General features: G+C 45.1%; 1 protein-coding gene across 10 annotated transcripts in view; it reads left to right on the forward strand.

The window, feature by feature from the left end:
- The first annotated feature begins 7,032 nt into the window (after positions 1-7,032).
- Positions 7,033-16,321, forward strand: part of EXOC4 (exocyst complex component 4) — a 733,833-nt gene continuing 724,544 nt past the window's right edge. For 9 of the 10 annotated variants that reach the window (XR_014492900.1, XR_014492901.1, XR_014492902.1 and 6 more), the window contains exon 1: positions 7,033-7,141. Coding sequence is in view for 5 of the 10 variants with exons in the window: in XM_083366085.1 (XP_083222211.1) it covers positions 7,056-7,141 (86 nt within the window). In the remaining 5 variants the exon portion in view is untranslated. The remainder of the gene's footprint in view (positions 7,142-16,321) is intronic. The other variant, XM_083366089.1, reaches the window with a different exon arrangement.

Here is a 16,321-nt window from a genome sequence, read left to right on the forward strand (position 1 = left end):
GGATTTTCAACACACACACACACACACACACACACACACACACCCTTATTAAGCTTTTATCTCCTACCCTTTCTCTCAATTATAAATACCGCTGATCTAGACAGAGGAAAGTGCCCCTTAATCTTTGACTGTTTTGCAGGAGTAAATCTGGGGGCTAACAACCCAAATTAAATGAATATCTAATGTTCTGACTCCTGAGTTGCTTCGCTTGAGGCCTGTTTTAGCCTAAAGAGCCCTGTCCCAATTTGAAATGGGTGATTGTGTTGGTGTCTGGAGGCCTACAGGTAATCCTTGGCTTAGGGCCCCAACGGACCCCAAAATTTCCTTTGTTAAGCAAGACAGCCATTAAGTCAGTTTGGGCCCATTTCATCACGTTTCTGGCCACCATTGTTAACTGAATCACAGCAGTTGTTTATTTAGCCACAGGGTTGTTAAGTGAATCTGGCTTCCCTATTGATTACGGCAGGGGTCTTGAAACTTGGCCCTTTTATGACTGGTGGACTTCAACTCCCAGAATTCCTGAGCCGGCCATGCTGAGGGGAAAGGGAGAGATTGCCATGCTGAGCCATGCTGGCTCAGGAATTCTGGGAGTTGAAGTCCACGAGTCATAGACATGCCAAGGTTGGCCTAGAACAGGGGTAGGCAACCTTGGCTCTTTTATGACTCATGGACTTCAACTCCCAGAATTCCTCAGCCAGCATGGGGGAATCTATGGCCCCTTCATGACTCGTGAACTCCCAGAATTCCTGAGCCAGCCATGCTGAGGGGAAAGGGAGAGGTTTCCAAGCTGAGCCATGCTGGCTCAGGAATTCTGGGAGTTGAAGTCCACGAGTCATAAAAGAGCCAAGGTTGCCTACCCCTGAACTAGAAGGGTTGTCAAGTTGTGGGAACTGGGTTTGTTTAGTCTAGTGCAGGGTTAGACAACCTTGGCTCTTTTATGACTCGTGGACTTCAACTCCCAGAATTCCTGAGCCATGGAGCCATGCTGAGGGGAAAGGGAGAGGTTTCCAAGCTGAGCCATGCTGGCTGAGGAATTCTGGGAGTTGAAGTCCACGAGTCAGAAAAGGGCCAGGTTTGAAGACCCCTGGATTACGGGGATGCTGCAACAGTCGTAAGTCCAAAAAACGGTCATAAGTCACGTTTTTTTTTCAGTGCCATGGAAGAGTCAACACACGTGACTGTTAAGCGAGTGTGGCCCCATTTTACGACTTCTCAGAGTGTTCAAAGATTGCCGGCAGATTAGGCAAAGAAAGGTAGACCAACAACATATATACGCACAACATTTTAAGTGTGTGTCTCTTGCCAGAGGCAAAGCTGTGCTCCTAAGTTAAAAAGGGTGGCACCCACACACACACCCCTTACACGATGGAGGAGAGAATTGCCAGGACGTAGGTTTAGATCTAAGCTCCTTAGAAAACAACAGCTTAAGGAGAGAGAAACACAGAATCATAGAATTCTTGATTGGCCAAGCGTGACTGGACACACAAGGAATTTGTCTCTGGTGCATAAGCTCCCATTGCACATGTAAACAGCAATAACTCAAAGCTCAGGAATTATCGTTACAATCATTAATCATAAATTACAAACAACAATTGATAAATCATAAGAAACCGATAGGAGAAGATAGTGGGAAAGATGAGAGGGTGAAAAAAAATGAGAAATTAAACAGTGCCGTGGGGATTAAATTTTCAGCAGAGCGATGGCATGGGGGGAAAAAACTATGTTTGTATCTGATAAGTTTTGGCATGCAATGCTCCATAGCGCCATCCAGAGGTGAGAAATTGCTGGAATTGGGTATGTCTAGTAGTTTAATGAAGAGAAGGGTGAGGGGTGACATGATAGCAGTGTTCCAATATCTCAGGGGCTGCCCCAAAGAGGAGGCAGTCAAGCTCTTCTCCAAAGCACCTGAAGGGAGGACAAGAAGCAACGGATGGAAACTAGTCAAGGAGAGAAGCAACCTAGAACTAAGGAGAAACTTCCTGACAGTTAAAACAATTAACCAGTGGAACTACCTGCCTCTAGAAGCGGTGAATGCTCCAACACAGGAAGATTTAAGAAGAGACTGGACTGCTATTTGCCTGAAATGGTATAGGGTTTCCTGCCTGAGCGGGGGGGGGGGGGTTGGACTAGATGACCTCCAAGGTCCCTTCCAACCCTGCTATTCTTCCAAAAGAGACTAAACAGTCATTTGTCTGAAATGGTACTATAGGGTTTCCTGCCTGAGCAGGGGGTTGGACTAGAAGACCTCCAAGGTCCCTTCCAACTGTGTTCTTCTATTCTACATAGATTAAGTCCAAGGATGTGAGACTATGTCCCTTCCCGTGGAACAGCAGGATCCCTGCAGCATTCAAAGCAACTAAGATGAGATAAGTAGGATTCATAACAGATCCCGAATCTGAAAAGATAAAAGAGCGAATAATAAATAGCCCCAGAAGCGTGAACAACCTGAGTGAGGAGTTTAGGCACCGGAAAGAATGTAATAAAACCTATATTGACTTTTATTTTTGAAGAGAAAAAGCAATAAGCGTACAGCCCGGGGTTATGAACGTTTCCTTCATTGTTTAATCGTGTCTTTTTGTCAATCGACTGCAGACGTTACACACGGCGGATGCTTAGAAACCTCTGGGAAAACGCTGATGGGGATGCATTTGTAGGGAAAAAAGAAATGGGACGCTGCACGCCGCCGGTTTTGGATGTGATCGGCGGCGCCTTTGCAGAAACCTGATTCAGCAAACGGCTTGTGCCTGGGGCACAGGAGCTAAAACAAAAGAAAAAAGATGGGTGCACCGCCAAACATCACCACGATGATTGCCCCCCTCCCATCTCCAGATTTGGAGTTTAGGAAGTGCTTGTCTACTTTTCAGCAATGGAGGTTGGGGTGTGTGTGTGGAAGGGGGGGTAGATGTAGCTGGAGACTGTTCTGTACCAGCCTGCTACCGGCCCTGCAGGAAAGGCAGGGACAACCCCTCCACAAACGGCAAGAGGCTGGAATACGCTTGCCAAATTTATTGCAACAAAAACAAATAAGACACGAACCAAGAAACAGAAGCTTAAAGAAACATGAACCATCCAAGCGGTTGCCTTCAGCAAACCAGCCCTCCCCACACATTCCCCTTATATTCAGGGCGTGGCTTCTTTCTGCCTCCTTCCTAATTGACTGCCTCCTGCGTCGGGCGTCCTTGAACAGGGCCAGCTGTGGGTCATCTTCATCCACGCTGTCAGGCTCACACAGCTGGGTCTCCGTGGTGACCAAGTGGGAGGGGCCTGGCTGGGGGCTCTCATCAGCAAGCTCTTCAACACCCCCCTCCTCCTCCTCTGAGTCGTCCGACCCAACTGCCGAACCCACAGGCTGACCCTGAATCACAACAGAGACGGAAGAGGTGGCTGGCTTGGCCAACGACCCTTCACTTCGCCACTTAGAAAGGCCTGTAGAGGCTTCACTGGCAAAATACGCTGAGCTTTTTTAACGTTAACCTTCGTTAGTTTGCCGCTTGGTGTGTGATGCAAATCCAGCCCATCTGGTTGGTTTATGATTCGGCAGCATTGTGCGAATCCAGAAAGGGAGGTGATCCAGGGATCAAGTTAAGCAAGTTGTTCAAACCAAGCAAGCACAGCTGTTTTCTTTGGCGATTGAGATTGACATAGGAATTACCCCTTCCTTCCTTCCTTCCTTCCTTCCTTTTTCCCCTCCTTCCTTCCTTCCTTTCTTCCCTTTTCCACCTTCCTTCCTTCCCACCCTCCCTTTTTCTCCTTCCTTCCTTCCCTCCCTTTTCCACCTTCCTTCCTTCCCACCCTCCCTTTTTCTCCTTCCTTCCTTCCCTCCCTTTTCCACCTTCCTTCCTTCCCACCCTCCCTTTTTCTCCTTCCTTCCTTCCCTCCCTTTTCCACCTTCCTTCCTTCCCACCCTCCCTTTTTTCTCCTTCCTTCCTTCCCTCCCTTTTCCACCTTCCTTCCTTCCCACCCTCCCTTTTTCTCCTTCCTTCCTTCCCTCCCTTTTCCACCTTCCTTCCTTCCCACCCTCCCTTTTTTCTCCTTCCTTCCTTCCCTCCCTTTTCCACCTTCCTTCCTTCCCACCCTCCCTTTTTCTCCTTCCTTCCTTCCCTCCCTTTTCCACCTTCCTTCCTTCCCACCCTCCCTTTTTTCTCCTTCCTTCCTTCCCTCCCTTTTCCACCTTCCTTCCTTCCCACCCTCCCTTTTTTCTCCTTCCTTCCTTCCCTCCCTTTTCCACCTTCCTTCCTTCCCACCCTCCCTTTTTCTCCTTCCTTCCTTCCCTCCCTTTTCCACCTTCCTTCCTTCCCACCCTCCCTTTTTTCTCCTTCCTTCCTTCCCTCCCTTTTCCACCTTCCTTCCTTCCCACCCTCCCTTTTTTCTCCTTCCTTCCTTCCCTCCCTTTTCCACCTTCCTTCCTTCCCACCCTCCCTTTTTCTCCTTCCTTCCTTCCCTCCCTTTTCCACCTTCCTTCCTTCCCACCCTCCCTTTTTTCTCCTTCCTTCCTTCCCTCCCTTTTCCACCTTCCTTCCTTCCCACCCTCCCTTTTTCTCCTTCCTTCCTTCCCTCCCTTTTCCACCTTCCTTCCTTCCCACCCTCCCTTTTTCTCCTTCCTTCCTTCCCTCCCTTTTCCACCTTCCTTCCTTCCCACCCTCCCTTTTTTCTCCTTCCTTCCTTCCCTCCCTTTTCCACCTTCCTTCCTTCCCACCCTCCCTTTTTCTCCTTCCTTCCCATCCTCCCTCCCTTTTTCCCCTCCTTCCTTCCTTCCCTCCCTTCTTCCTTCCCATCCTCCCTTTTTCCTTCCTTCCTTCCTTCCTTCCTTCCTTCCTTCCTTCCTTCCTTCCTTCCTTCCTTCCTTCTTTCCTTTCCCTCCCTCCCTCTCTTTGGAGTATGCTGGCTGCAAAGTAAACTGAAAATTACGCATAATAACTTTTCAACAAAAGAAAAATCTTTTCAAAATTCACATTTCCCATGAAGCTGCACAATCTCTATTAGTCCCCAACAGAACAATAACGGAGTCACTGTTCTTCTAAATGAAAGCCATACTTTCCCTTCTTCCATTTCTTTCTTTCCTCTATTCATCCGTCCCACAATTTATCTTGCAGGCTCCTTTTGATACTCCACAAAGCACAATGCACACGGCTACTGTATTGTGATCATGAATATAATTATGCCCAAATCACTTCTATCAGAAATTATCAGGGGGACATTTTAATGAAGAGATTGTCCTATTATTTTGAAGGGATTGCAATACAGACCTTTCCTTTTTAGAATCATGAAGCATTTTTGTACATATTCCCAAACCCATTTTTCTATCTTCTTCATAGAAAAAACAAACTGCTTCAGACTCCTTCAGACAGGAAGGCAGTGCAGAGAGTGGTGAGGACGGCAGAAAAGATCCTTGGCAGTTCCCTCCCTTCCATCCAGGACATGGCATAGAAGCGTTGCTTGATCAGGGTCCGCAAGATTGTCTGGGACATGACACATCACTTTCACAACCTGTTTTCCTTGTTCCCTTCTGGGAGGAGGGGGCTCCGAGGTATCCAAGGCAGAAGATCCAGATTCAGCCATAGTTTCATTCCATACAGTATTAACAGTGGTGGGATTCAGCCAGTTCGCACCAGTTCGGCAGAACCAGTAGCTAGCTTTTTTGTTGCCCAGGCCCAGAACGGTCTTCCGGAAGTGGCATCCACACAGAGAACCGGTTGTTCACATATTTGAATCTCACCACTGAGTATTAAATCTTGTGAACTCTAAAGCTTCCTCCTTCCGTTATGCATTCAAGACGGACAGTGATTAATATTTATATGTTACTTATATGTAAGGGTGTAGGTCTATCTGTATATATGTTGTAAAGTGTAGGTTTAAATGTGTTATGTATGTGTACACTTTGAGAGCAAGGAACTAAATTTCATTTTTAATGTGTGCCATTGTGCCCATAGGAAAAAATGGCAATAAAGTCTGTCTTTGTATTTCTCTCTCTCTCTCTCTCATCTATCTATCTATCTATCTATCTATCTATCTATCTATCTATCTATCTATCTATCTATCTATCTATCCATCCAGGGCTTTTTTTCTCATAGAAGGCTCAGAACGGAGTTCCAGCACCTTTTTTGGATGGAACCTTGTAGAGTAGGCAAGGCAGGTTGTATGACATGTATGAGTTCCGGCACCTTTTTCTTTTACAAAAAAAGCACTCTATCTATCTATCTATCTATCTATCTATCTATCTATCTATCTATCTATCTATCTATCTATCTATCCAGGGCTTTTTTTCTCATAGAAGGCTCAGAACGGAGTTCCGGCACCTTTTTTGGATGGAACCTTGTAGAGTAGGCAAGGCAGGTTGTATGACATGTATGAGTTCCGGCACCTTTTTCTTTTACAAAAAAAGCACTCTATCTATCTATCTATCTATCTATCTATCTATCTATCTATCTATCTATCTATCTATCTATCTATCTATCTATCTATCTATCCAGGGCTTTTTTTCTCATAGAAGGCTCAGAACGGAGTTCCGGCACCTTTTTTGGATGGAACCTTGTAGAGTAGGCAAGGCAGGTTGTATGACATGTATGAGTTCCGGCACCTTTTTCTTTTACAAAAAAAGCACTCTATCTATCTATCTATCTATCTATCTATCTATCTATCTATCTATCTATCTATCTATCTATCTATCTATCTATCTATCTATCTATCTATCTATCATCTATCTATCCCATGATGACAGCAACAATGACATGCATGTTATTCTCATGATAGCAGCAACAGGGAGTGGAGGCAACGGCCCATTAATCCCATATTCACCTTTGCTAAGGCCAGGTAAACTCGTTTCATTCCCACCTGGGCGGTTCCAGCATCATTCTGGAGCTTCAGGGAGCCTTCAGCTGCGCTCCCGCAGGCAACTACGAGCCCCAGAGTGCAAAGCGGGAAGGCGGTGTCAGGCGACTCCCTAGGTCCCACCTCTCCGCCACTGTGATAGGACAGTGGGCGGGCGGCGTACGCGCGGATTGGCCAGCGAGCGGTGAGCGGGGCGCGGCCGACCTTACCGCGGAGGCCGAGCCAAGATGGCGGCGTCTGAGGCGACGGGAAGATACAGGAGCACGATGACCAAAAGCAAGGATCCCTCCGGCCTGCTCATCTCCGTCATCAGGTAGAGGCGGACGCCCCTCCTCCGAGGCGGGCTTGAGGGCCTTGACGGAGGCGTCGCCCCTCAGCAGGGCAGACCGAGGGGGGAAACTCGCTACTTTGGGATCCCCGGGAAGCGTTCACACAACCCGCATCACGAGTCAGGGGCCTGCCTTCGCGTAACACGCCAGGCTCGTGACTTGTCACAGGTCGTTTCGGGGTGTGGGTAGCTTGAGGTGAAGTGTACTGTGCTAACCCTGAAAGTGGGCTTAGTTAAGGACCCGGTGTAAGCGTGTCGTGGGAGTGACAGCCTCTGGGTCAGGGGCAGATGGGACTAATTCACAGGAAAGCTCGTCTCTTAGATGGTGTCCCCAAAATGTCTGCCCTCCCTGAGGTGATCAGGATGAGCTTTCTGCCAGGTGGTCCTTTCTGGAAGTTTTGGACTACTGACCCCATGATCCTCAGCCTGCCTGGATCTGGAAAACCTCAGGCAGAGTCTGTGTATTTTGGGGGTGGGGGTGACTCTCACCTCAGTCTGCATCATTAGCTTGCTCTTTGTCTTGCCATACAACAGCCCTCCACTTGTAACCACAACTGAGCCCAACATTTAAGCAACTCAGTATTATTGTTGTTACGTTTATGCAGTATATTTTGGAGGTGGTTACCCTTTGAGAGCTAAATGCAAGGAAATCTCATTTTAATGTATGTTTAGTGTACATTTAAGGTGACAATAAAGTTATTCTATTTATTCTGTTCTGTTCTCTTCTATATCTTCTATGTATTTTGTTCTATTCTGTTCTATTCCCTATTTTCTATTCTATATCTTCTATCCTATCCTGTCCTGTCCTGTCCTGTCCTGTCTTCTGTTGTGTTCTGTTCTATATCTTTATATATTTTGTTCTGTTCTGTTCTATTCTATTTCCTATTTCCTATTTCCTATTTCCTATATCCTATCCTATCCTATCCTATCCTATCCTATCCTATCCTATCCTATCCTATCCTATCCTATCCTATCCTATCCTATCCTATCCCCTATTCTCTGTCCTGTCCTCTGTTCTGTTCTGTCTATTCTCTTCTCTTCTGTTCTGTCTATTCTGTTCTGTTCTATTCTGTTCTGTTCTGTTCTGTCTATTCTGTTCTGTCCTGTCCTATCCTATCTTATCCTATCCTATCCTATCCTATCCTATCCTATCCTATCCTATCCTATCCTATCCTATTCTATATCTTCTATATATTTTGTTCCATTCTATTCTATTCCCTATTTTCTATTCTATATCTCCTATCCTATATTCTCTATTCCCTATTCTCTGTCCTGTCCTGTTCTCTGTTCTATTCTATTCTATTCTATTCTATTCTATTCTATTCTATTCTATTCTATTCTATTCTATTCTATTCTATTCTATTCTATTCTATTCTATTCTATTCTATTCTATTCTATTCTATATCTTCTATATATTTTGTTCCATTCTATTCTATTCCCTATTTTCTATTCTATATCTCCTATCCTCTATTCTCTATTCCCTATTCTCTGTCCTGTCCTGTTCTCTGTTCTATTCTATTCTATTCTATTCTATTCTATTCTATTCTATTCTATTCTATTCTATTCTATTCTATTCTATTCTATTCTATTCTATTCTATTCTATTCTATTCTATTCTATTCTTCTCCATTGCATCTATTCTATTCTATTCTATTCTATTCTATTCTATTCTATTCTATTCTATTCTATTCTATTCTATTCTATATCTTCTATATATTTTGTTCCATTCTATTCTATTCCCTATTTTCTATTCTATATCTCCTATCCTATATTCTCTATTCCCTATTCTCTCCTGTCCTGTGCTGTCCCCTATCCTATCCTATCCTATTCTGTGAATGTTGCTCATTTTATAAGCTTTTTGCTACAGTTAAACAAATGAGTGAAATTACTAAGTGAAACATGCGATTGTTAAGTGAATCTCCCCCACCCCCAGTTGACTTTGCTTCTCAGAAGACAATCGGAAAGGTCGCAAAAGGGGATCACATGACCCCAGGACACTGCATCCGTCATAAATACGAACCAGTTTCCAAGTGTCCGAATTTTGATCATGTAACCATAGGGATGCTGCAACAGTCGTAAGTGTGAAAAATGGTCATAAGTTACTTTTTTCAATGCCTCATAACTTCAAACAGTCACTAAATAAATGGTTGTAAGTGAGAAGTCCTAGAAGGATCAATGACACCCTGTTTCACCCTTAGTCCTGGAAGCTCCACAAGTGACTGGGCCAATTATATACTTTTAGCTCAGTCTACTTTGCAAGATTGCGGTTGTGGGGAAAATTGGAGCCTAGAGTGACAATTGTACTACCACGAAGCAAAGGTAAAATAAGAAATAATACAGGTAATCTTCAGTTTACAACGGTAGGGACAGGAATTTCCATTGCTAACCGGGACAGTTGTTAAGTCAATGGCATCTTATTTTACATCCCTTTTTTTGCCATGGTTATTCAGCGAACCGTAGCTCTTGTTAAGCAAAGCACACAGTCATTAAACGGATCCCGCTTTCCCCTATTGCCTTGGCTTGTTGGGAGCTGGCTGGGATGGTCTCAAATGGCGATCACATGATCCTGAGGGGACCATCGTGAATCCATGCCAAGCGCCTGGATTTTGCACGTCTGACTGCAAGCAGGCTGTCCTCAGCGCAGGGACTGGTCGTGTCCCTTTTTCCCCCCGTTCTGTCGTAACTTTGAATGGTGCTAAAGAAATGGTTTGCAAATCGAGGACTACCTGTGTAAAAAAAAAATCGTTGAGACTCGACTATATGATTACAGTGGTATGTTGTTGTTGTTGTTAGTTGCGAAGTCGTGTCCGACCCATCGCGACCCCATGGACAACGTTCCTCCAGGCCTTGGTTTGCCTTGGATTCGAACTGAGATCATTCTGTCATTTGGGGGATTGTATCCCAGTATTGCTTTTCCTACTCTTTTATCGACTATGAAGGCTACTCCATTTCTTCTGAGGGATTCTTGCCCGCAGTAGTATACCTGATGGTCGTCTGAATTAAATTCACCCATTCCTGTCCATTTTAGTTCGCTGGTTCCTAAGATGTCGATGTTCAGTCTTGTCATCTCTTGTTTGACCACGTCCAGCTTGCCTTGATTCATAGATCTTACATTCCAGGTTCCTATGAAGAAAAAACCTTTACAGCATCGGACTTTCCTTTCACCACCAGACACGTCCACATCTGAGCATCCTTTCAGCTTTGGCCCAGTCGCTTCATTCTTTCTGGCGCTACTAGTACTAGCCCTCTGCTCTTCCCCAGTAGCATATTGGACGCCTTCCGACCTGAGGGGCTCATCTTCCAGCGTCATATCGTTTTGCCTTTTGGAACTGTCCATAGGGTTTTCATGGCAAAGATACTGGAGTGGGTTGCCATTTCCTTCTCCAGTGGATCACGTTTTGTCAGAACTCTCGGCTATGACCTGTCCGTCTTGGGTGGCCCTGCACGGCATAGCTCATAGCTTCATTGAATTACGCAAGCCCCTTCGCCACGACAAGGCAGTAATCCATGGAGGTATATATAGGCTGGAAATAAATAAAATAAGGGTTCCTTGGCATTTCTTTGTTTGCTATGTATGAGTTGTTCCGGTCTACTACAGGAAAGGTCCCCAACCTTTTGGGCACCAGGGACCGATATCGTGGAGAGAGGTTTTTCCGTAGCCCGGAAGATGCATGTTTTGTGTGCTGCCTGCATCTCCCGGATGAGGCTTTGCTTGCTGGCATGCCGCGGCCCAGTACTGGTCCATGGACCTGGGGTTGGGGACCTCTCTACTACAGCTCAATGGTTTGTTATTGTAGGTTCAAGTCTCTGTCCCTGCTGTACACTCATGATGCAAATTGGGGACAATTTCAATCTTTCAGCTCAACGTCCGTGGAGATTCTCAGTCCAGGTATAGTGGTTGTCCCAAAGATGCTTTTTCAGAAGGCAACTGGACTTTGTTTTTCCTCAAAGACGCTTTGCTTCTCATCCAAGAAGCTTCTTCAGTTGGAAGGGACCTTGGAGGTCATCTAGTCCAACCCCCTGCTCAGGCAGGAAACCCTATACCGTTTCAGACAAATGGCTGTCCAGTCTCTTCTTAAAAACGTCTTAGCTGAGAAGCGAAAGGACTTCAAGGAAAAACCAAGTCCAGTTGCCTTTTGAAAAAGCACTTTCGGGAACTTCAGCTCAACCAGCGCTCCAAGTGTGTCGCGTGGAAATTGGAAGAGGGAGAACTTGCGAACACTAACCTGAAGTCTCAGAGGAAAGGTGGAAGAAGAATTTTAACAAATGACTTAACAATTGTTGTATGCTTACATCTGACAAGCAGTTTTTCCACTTTGGGGCTGGTTGAGATGCATTGATGCCTTTCCAGGGAATGTCATTTGCTATTTGTGCTCTCTGCTGATTAAAGTCAGGATTAAATTGTTGGATCTCAACTTTTTTTTTTTATTACTGTGCGTGATGTGTGAATGCTCTGGAGCTTGCACTGTCACGTATCCGCTGTCAACTGTTTTCAAGTAGTTGGGGAAGGAAGCCAGTGGCGAATAGAACACGATGTCTTCTGTCTTGAAGGACGAGTGCCAGGAATTTCTTCTGTTCTGCTTTATTTTGCCAAAGAACAGTGTAAATTTTTCTGAAGACTTTTATCGAAGTGGGACTGTACAAGTAGTCCTTGATTGACGACTAAAATTGGGAACAGAATTTCCATCGCTAGGCAAAGTAGTTGTTAAATGAATTGCACCAAATTTTAAGACCTTTTTCGCCAACGTTGTTAAGCAAATCATTACAGTTGTTAAGGGAATCGCACAGTCCATTAAATGAATTTGCCTTTCCTCCTTGGCTTTACCTGTCGGAAGCCAGCTAGGGAAGGTTGCAAATGATGATAAAATAATCCTGGGGATGCTGCAGCCATCATTAATGCATGTTTGGTTGCCAAAGTGCCATGTGGTTTTGGGGACCGGTCATAAGTCAATGAGCGCTATTGTAACTTCAGACAGTTGCTCAGTCAGTGGCTGCAAGTCGAGGACTCCCTGTAGTTAGGCAGGGTGGCTGAGTCTTTTTATATGTTAATTAAAAAAATAAACTTAAGATTCTGTACCAAAAAGGTGTTATTGATTGTGCCGGTGAGGATAAGCCAACCTTGGTTAACTAGATCAGATCGGTTTTGTGAATCGAGTAAGGAGGCTCAAAATCCATGGCAGTAAAAGGGAGACTTTTTGAAGAAATTGAAAATTTATTTTATTTATTTTATTTTAATTCCATTTATATCCCGCCCTTCTCCGAAGACTCAGGGCGGCTTACAAGCTTAGCAGTAGCCTTCATTCTATGTATATGCCTGCTTATTAGGGCTTTCACACATACCCCAAGCGGCATTATTACAAAGTCAGCTTATTGCCCCCAACAATCTGGGTCCTCATTTTACCTACCTGGGAAGGATGGAAGGCTGAGTCAACCTTGAGCCTGGTGGGACTCGAACCTGCACTAATTGCAGGCAGCTGGTGTTACTTAAGGAGGCATTAGCCCACTGCTCCACCAAGGCAGTGATATATAAGCAGTAAGAATATATAAGCAGTAAGAATTCCATCACATGTCACGAAATCACACAATGTTGTGCTTGGAGACAAAACTTGGAAGTGACATAGTCCAACCTGCCCAGTGCAGGAACCCACCACTACAGCATTTCTCTTCCGGATATGGGGGAGAATATTTTAATCTATAGGTCAGGATGGACATAAAAATAGTATTATTATTATTTTCTGAATCCCCATTCCTCTCAGTAAAGAGAATCTTAAGCACGTCGGCCAGGTGCTTCTAAAGGATAAATAGATTCTGATCAGAGAGATATTGGTGTTCCTGTTTCTGACTACCTGTCTTCAAAGGCGGTCTTCTCTACTAAGCTTCAGATAAGGAGTCCCCAAACTTGGCAACTTTAAGACTAGTGGACTTCAACTCCCAGAATTCCCCGGCCAGCATGTTCTGACTGTTCAGTCAGTATTCAACATACCTGTTTCTGATAATCCCCGTTGATAGGGCTCGCAACTTGGGCGTCCTCCTGGATTCACGGCTCAATTTTGAAGATCACATAGGATCCGTGACCAGAGGGGCTTTTGCCCAGGTTCGCCTGGTGCGTCAGTTGCGTCCCTATCTAGACCGAGATTCCCTACGCACAGTCACTCAACTCCCGGTTGGACTACTGCAACGCTCTCTATATGGGGCTGCCCTCGAGGACCACCCGGAGGCTTCAGCTGGTGCAGAATGCTGCTGCGTGAGTTGTGATGGGGGTTTCCCGATACTCCCATGTAACACCTCTACTCCGCGAGCTACATTGGCTTCCGGTTGCCCTCCGGGTGAGATTCAAGGTGCTGGTGATGACCTCTAAAGCCCTAAATGGCTTGGGTCCGGGATATTTTAGGGAGCACCTGCTGCCGGCATCAAGCTCCCTTCGCCCTGTGCGCTCCCACAGGGAGGGTCTTCTCAGAGTACCGCTGGTAAAAGATTGCCGGCGGACAATACCCAGGGAGAGGGCCTTCTCTGTGGGTGCGCCTGCCCTTTGGAACCAGCTGCCCGTGGAGCTTAGGACTGCCCCTGACCTTCGGTCATTCCGCCGGGACCTGAAGACCTGGCTCTTTGAGCTTTCCGGCCCAGGCTGAGAGTTTTTTAATTGGTTTTTTTTTTTCAGGGATCAAATTTAATTATTTTTAACTGTTTTTAACTCTTGTATTGTATTGATGTTTTTAAATACTTTGTAAACCGCCCTGAGTCCTACGGGAAAAGAGCGGTATATAAATTCAATAAACTTAAACTTAAACTTAAACTTCAAAGGTAGTCTTGTCTACTAAGCTTTTAGATCAGGGTCTCCAAACTTGGCAACTTTTAAGACTTGCGGACTTCAACTCCCAGAATTCCCTAGCTGGGGAATTCTGGGAGTTGAAGTCCACAAGTCTCAAAGTTGCCACGTTTGCAGACCAGTTTGGAGCCCCTGTTTTAGATTAATCAAAAATTGAGACAATAGGGTTCTGAGTGAGAAGAGCTTGCTCCAAAAATATTGGCGTCTGTCACACCAGCCTACGCCAGGCAAAAATTGTCCTCAGCTAGTCCTGGGTGTATGTGCTTGTGTGAACACCATTATTGTGGAAGAAAGGGACTAACTATAAAGGCCTTCCTTTCCCAACTGAAATCTCTAAACTATCTCCATTGCGCCAAATAGCGGTTGGCAAAAAATAAATAAATCCCACTTTTGCCAGTGGAGTGCTTTTTGTAAAAGGAGCAAGTTTTCACAGGAATTGTGAAAAGTAAAAGTAAATGTTTTTATCTGCCCTTTCCGGTCCCAATAAAAATCTTAAGTGATCCGGGATTAAGGGTTGATCTGCTGTGTGATGGGAATCGTGGTAGCCCATTTAACATAGTATATAGTTAATTCAGCAGGAAGGAGTTAAATAAAATTCACAAGGCAGGCTAAAGTGGCCTTCCCCAGCATACAGCTCCCAGCATTCATAGTATAACCATAACCAACTGCTATGACTGTGAAGAATTCTGGGACCTGTAGTCTGATTACACTGGAGGACACAAGTTTAAAACGGTGAGTTATGACAGCCCACCAGAACTAAGGGTGATTTTGCTGTCTGTCTGTCTGTCTATCTGTCTGTCTGTCTGTCTCTCTCTTTGTGTCTTTGTGTCTCTCTGCCTTTCTCCGTCTTTCATGTCTGTCTGTCTGTCTGTCTGTCTGTCTGTCTCTATCTATCTATCTATCTATCTATCTATCTATCTATCTATCTATCTAACTGCCGAGATCAAAATTTAATCCCCACATCCTTCCAATTGAAATTCCACTCCAACTCTGCAGCCATCAAACGCATCCTGATAAGAACTGAACTGGCCCTAATCAGAAACGAACTCCACACAAAAAGATTCCTCCTGGACCGAATCAACAGAGACCTCCTCACACTTCACCTCAAACTCAGCAACAAGATCCACCCCACACTTTGGGACAAATTCAAACAAATTGCTGTCTGGAGAGCTGAAACAGAGACTGCCTACAAAACAGACACACACACCAATAAACTCCGAAGACTAAAGGAACGCCAGAAACAAACCCCTCCTCTCCCACAGCAACACATGAAACAAACTGTGCACAACATCTCAGATAGGATTCTCACCAAAGCCGAAACCAACGTCCTGTCTAAAGGATTTAATTTTGCAGTCGCTCCCAAACACATTCCCACGGAAACCATTATATGCGGAGTCGAATCCAGCCTGACCAAAATCAACCCTGATGACGCCAACAAAATCAGACTCGAAGTGACCAACATCCTCTGCACCAGCAAACCACCCAAAAGCAACTTACCCAAAGAGGAACAGACAGCACTACTTAACCTAAAAAATGACACCAGCATAATCATTCTGCCAGCAGACAAAGGCAACGCCACGGTGGTAATGAACTCATCTGACTACCATACCAAATTATCCAACCTACTCCGAGACTCCACATACAAACTCCTCAAGACAGATCCCACCACCTACCTGGAAAAAACCACAAAATCAAAAATAAAAGCCACCCCCATCAGTGAAGAGATCCAGAAAACAATCATTCCCAGAGAAAAATCATCCAGATGTCCTAAGCTCTATGGTCTGCCCAAGATACACAAAGAAGGAACTCCACTCAGACCCATAGTCAGCTCCATAGGCTCACCTCTACAAAATCTAGCCAAATTTCTTGCCAAACAACTACAGCCTTACGCAAATTCCATCACCTCACACGTACAAGATTCATTCCAATTCATAGAGATCATAAGTAAACTAAACTTACAGCCCTGGGACCTACTTGTGAGCTTCGATGTCGTATCCCTCTTCACCCAAGTGCCAATCAAAGAAGCCTTGACAGCTATCCTAAATAAATACAACCCCCCAAAACACATCCTAGATCTGACCAACCACTGCCTATCTAACACATACTTCATCTACAATGGACAAAGATACAAACAAATGGAAGGAGCACCCATGGGATCACCCCTCTCACCTGTCATCGCAAACCTCTACATGGAACACTTTGAAACCCTCGCTCTAGAAAAATCCAACCACAAACCCAAACTCTGGCTCAGATACGTAGATGACACCTTCGTAATCTGGCCACACGGCAAAGAAAAACTGGATGACTTCCTCATACACCTCAATAGCCTACACCCCAAAA

The sequence above is a fragment of the Vipera ursinii genome (assembly GCF_947247035.1).
Source record: "Vipera ursinii genome assembly, chromosome: 6".
Lineage (NCBI taxonomy): Eukaryota > Metazoa > Chordata > Lepidosauria > Squamata > Viperidae > Vipera > Vipera ursinii.